The sequence below is a fragment of the Dermacentor variabilis genome, chromosome 3 (assembly GCF_050947875.1).
Source record: "Dermacentor variabilis isolate Ectoservices chromosome 3, ASM5094787v1, whole genome shotgun sequence".
NCBI classification, from domain to species: domain Eukaryota; kingdom Metazoa; phylum Arthropoda; class Arachnida; order Ixodida; family Ixodidae; genus Dermacentor; species Dermacentor variabilis.
In genome coordinates, this window is record NC_134570.1 from 101727982 (window position 1) to 101732730 (window position 4749).

The 4749-nt window shown below is 45.4% G+C and overlaps 1 protein-coding gene across 1 annotated transcript; it reads right to left on the minus strand.

Annotated features, from left to right (window-relative positions):
• Window positions 1-2166: 2166 nt before the first annotated feature.
• LOC142574068 (uncharacterized) lies at window positions 2167-4489 on the minus strand. Its single transcript, XM_075683238.1, has 3 exons — window positions 4448-4489; window positions 3111-3693; window positions 2167-2195 (listed from the first exon to the last, which is right to left on the minus strand). Coding segments are annotated over exons 1-3 (588 nt in total). The 5' UTR covers window positions 4451-4489; the 3' UTR covers window positions 2167-2193.
• Window positions 4490-4749: the final 260 nt, after the last annotated feature.

Here is a 4749-nt window from a genome sequence, read left to right on the forward strand (position 1 = left end):
AGGTTCCGTAAGATAATGTGCTTGAGCTGTTGGAGAAATTGCTTTTGAGCAACCTTAGAAAATTCCAGAAAGGTGGAAGGGTGCTGTCTCAATGTCTGCGGTGATGTTAGATCCGGTCGAGATTAGACACTTTCCTTCCTCTTCTTTTTCTTCTTCTTCATCATCATCATCATCATAATCATCACCAGCCTGGTTACGCCCACTGCAGGGCAAAGGCCTCTCCCATACTTCTCCAACAACCCCGGTCCTGTACTAATTGTGGCCATGTCGTCCCTGAAAACTTCTTAATCTCATGCGCCCACCTAACTTTCTGCCGCCCCCTGCTACGCTTCATTCCCTTGGAATCCAGTCCGTAACCCTTATTGGCCATCGGTTATCTTCCCTCCTCATTACATGTCCTGCCCATGCCCATTTCTTTTTCTTGATTTCAACTACGATATCATTAACTCGCGTTTGTTCCCTCACCCAATCTGCTATTTTCTTATCCCTTAACGTTACACCCATCATTCTTCTTTCCATAGCTCGTTGCGTCGTCCTCAATTTAAGTAGAACCCTTTTCGTAAGCCTCCAGGTTTCTGCCCCGTAGGTGAGTACTGGTAAGACACAGCTATTATACACTTTTCTCTTGAGGGACGATGGCAACCTGCTGTTCATGATCTGAGAATGCCTGCCAAACGCACCCCAGCCCATTCTTATTCTTCTGATTATTTCCGTCTCATGATCCGGATCAGCCTTCACTACCTGCCCTAAGTAGATCTATTGCCTTACCACTTACAGTGCCTCGCTACCTATTGTAAATTGCTGTTCGCTTCCGAGACTGTTAAACAGTAATTTAGTTTTCTGCAGATTAATTTTTAGACCCACCCTTCGGTTTTGCCTCTCTAGGTCAGTGAGCATGCATTGCAGTTGGTCCCCTGAGTTACTAAGCAAGGCAATATCATCAGCGAATTGCAAGTTACTAAGGCATTCTCCAGTAACTTTTATCCCCAATTCTTCCCAATCCAGGTCTCTGAATACATCCTGCAAACACGCTGTGAATAGCATTGGAGAGATCGTATCTCCCTACCTGACGCCTTTCTTCATTGGGATTTTCTTGCTTTCTTTATGGAGGACTATGGTGGCTGTGGAGCCGCTATAGATATCTTTCAGTATTTTTACATACGGCTCGTTTACACCCTGATTCTGTAATGCGTCCATGACTGCTGAGGTTTCGACAGAATCGAACGCTTTCTCGTAATCAATGAAAGCTATATATAAGGGTTGATTATATTCCGCAGATTTCTCTATCGCCTGATTGATAGTGTAAATATGGCCTATTGTTGAGTAGCCCTTACGGAATCCTGCATGGTCTTTTGCTTGACAGAAGTGTAAGGTGTTCCTGATTCTATTTGCGATTACCTTAGTAAATAGTTTGTAGGCAACTGACAGTAAGCTGATCGGTCTATAATTTTTCAAGTCTTTGGCGTCCCTTTTCTGATGGATTAGGATTATGTTAGCGTTCTTCCAAGATACCGGTACGCTCGAGGTCATGTGGCATTGCGTATACAGGGTGGCCAGTTTCTCTAGAACAATCTGCTGACCATCCTTCGACAAATCTGCCGTTACCTTATCCTCCCTAGCTGCCTTCCCACTTTGTATAGCTCCCAAGGATTTCTTTACTTCTTCAGGCGTTACCTATGGGATTTCGAATTCCTCTAGACTATTCTCTCTTCCATTATCGTCGTGGGTGCCACTGGTACTGTATAAGTCTATATAGAACTCCTCAGCCACTTGAACTATCTCATCCATATTAGTAATGATATTGCCGGATTTGTTTCTTAACAAATACATCTGATTCTTGCCAATTCCTAGTTTCTTCTTCACTGCTTTTAGGCGTCCTCCGTTCCTGAGAGCATGTGAAATTCTATCCATATTGTACTTCCTTATGTCAGCTGTCTTACGTTTATTGATTACCTTTGAAAGTCCTGCTAGTTCTATTCTAACTGTAGGGTTACAGGCTTCCATACATACATTCATCATACATACTAAGGATTGTTGCTCCACTGTGTGCCGCAGTTATTCCAAACTGCAATAATTTCTTTATACATATGTTCTTGCTTCTTCGAGATATGCGTAAGGTTAGTAAAACACTTAGACCGGTATGCGTAAAAATAAATAACTTTATTTCTTGAGAAGAAGGAGGATGAACGTCATTTCTGAAAGAAAAAAAGGAAAGTGAACCATTAGAATCAAGAAGGCGCTGAGGTCCCTTCCATTCTTCACTGCAACTGCATTTTGTCAAACAGGTAGGCAACGAGAGGTTCGTGCGTATTTAAATTGCGAGTAAGTGTAGCTCGCATGGGAAAAAGCTAAAAGGTTTATGAATGTTAGTGAGATCTTTGATACAAGTATATTTTATTCCGGCTAGCAATTACGGCGAATGCATCACCATGCCACGCGCTGCAATATGTTCGAGCATCCCGGCTAGTGAGCACCGTAGACCTCGCTCGTGACGTTGACATGACTACGAATGAAATGAAAGAGCGCTGCCCATACAAAAGGAAAAAAAATATCTGTCAGCGTTGCCATTGATATTGTTAAAGACAACAGAAATATCCTCTCGACTCAACGTAACACATTGAAGATCAGCCATGAAATACTTTTTTTCCTACAGATGAGCCATTCAGCATCCTGGTACAAGTGCAATTCCTAAAGAAGGCTCTTCTCAATTTCCGCTTCAGTTCTTTGTCAGCGACTTACTTGTATCTGTGAAATACTTTGTGAAAGTGTGCAAAGGCAACCAACTAGGCCCCTACATTGCGTATTGGAACAGTTCGAGAAGTGTTCAATAGTAATAAATCAGCCTTCACATTAACAATAAGTTTTTCTTCCTTAGTGCGGAACGCTGTAGTGGCATTGACAGTTACCACTCTATCTCTGCCTATGTACAGTCCGTCGTACTCTACCCTAACGCCGTCATGGTGTCGTATTCACAATGATTATCGGCGCTCGTATTTCTCAATGTGTGCTTTCTTATGCGAAAATAATTGCTCAGCAGCTGTCCCAAGTGTGAGAGCGCGTTGCCGGCTATGTTTTTCCCCTAACCTTTGAAGTTTATAAAGCCAACTTACACTTCTTGCGGAGGAGAGCGCCATAATGGAATGGAGTGCCAAGACCATAGCCGTAGTTGAGGCCGTAGCCGAGAAGGCCGTGACCATAACCGTAGTGACCAGCACCGTAGCCGAGGGTGCCAACGCCATAGCCGTAGTAAGCTCGGGCAGCGTGGTAGGCCGCGAAGGCAGGGGCAGCATGGGCCACAGTAGCAACAGCTGGGGCGTGATGGATGGCGGTGGTAGCAAGAGCTGGGGCAGCGTGGACGGCAGTGACAGCTGGGGCTGCGTGGTAGGTCGCAACAGCTGGGGCAGCGTGGTAGGTGGCAACAGCTGGGGCAGCGATAGCGGTAGCCACTGGAGCAGCGGCATAGGTGGCAACTGGAGTGGCATGGGCTACGGTGGCGACTGGAGCGGCAGCGAAGGTAGCGACTGGAGCAGCGTGGGCGACGGTGGCGACTGGGGCAGCGTGGGCAACGGTGGCCACAGCTGGGGCAGCAGCCAGGCCGAGGCCGTAACCGCCATGCGCGACGCCAAAGCCAGCGTGGCCGGCGAAACCAGCGAAGGCGCTGGTGGCCAATGCAAAGAAGATGCAAGCGCGAATCTGGAAGGCCATGGCAGAGCAATATGAGGACCGAGAGTCAATATGGAATACGTTTGCTGTTACCGGTAAGTGATACGAGAACCATAGCATTTTTCGATCATTTAGGCTGCAGGCAATCCTAAAATTGTTGGTTTCATTTTAGAAACCGCTGTTGACAGCTTTCAATCGTCATGAGATCTGATACCACGCCGAATGTAATCAGAAGTGACGAAAGAATCTAGAGTTCAAATTATGTGTTCCATTGCTGACTGAGTGAAGCTGTACAGAAAATGCTGGTGTAATCAGCTGTTGCATGCTATATGACATGCAGTCTAAACATATATGCGAAATACGGCGCTTGGAGACATTGCAGATTACCATAATTACTATTGCTAACAAGACTCTTGCACCATAATATGCTATTCAACCTTAGTTTACTGCGCACGATTACAGCCTTGGTCGACTGCAGCTTCTTAAGTTCCATACTCTAAGAAAGCTGCGAGTGATGGCAGCTTCTTCTATAATAATAGCTTGTCTCGTATTCAATTTCATATTCGGAAGATGTTTCCTATGCGAAGAGTGCGGTCGCTGTAGCTGGATACATTCTGAGAAAACGGACTCTACCAAGGTAAGCAAGTGCCCTGAGGAAGGTAATCAAATAGGCTGTCTTTCTTTGGATTAATTATTGATACACACGATGGTTGCTCGCACTTTAATTATACAGGAAAATGAAAGGTCCGTTAAGCCTCGCTATACTGAAAGAAATCTGTCTCACCATGTTTCTTCCGAAGCTGCTGCTGAACGAACTGCTACTCGAGTACAATGGTTCACCGCGTTTTATACAAAGCGTAGGGTGTGGCGAGATCTCTTTATGAGCGCTGAAAAAGAAATAACTACCATTTTGCATGCACGGAGTAGAAGTTCATGCTGAGTTAAGTGAGCTAACTATCCGGCATAGTTAAGCTTCGACAAGACTTTATGATGCCACGCAGCCGATGTGAATTGGCAAAAAATGTTGTTGGAACGAAGATGATATCTGCTGCAAAGCACGCCCCGGGAAAGCTGTGCATTCGAAGG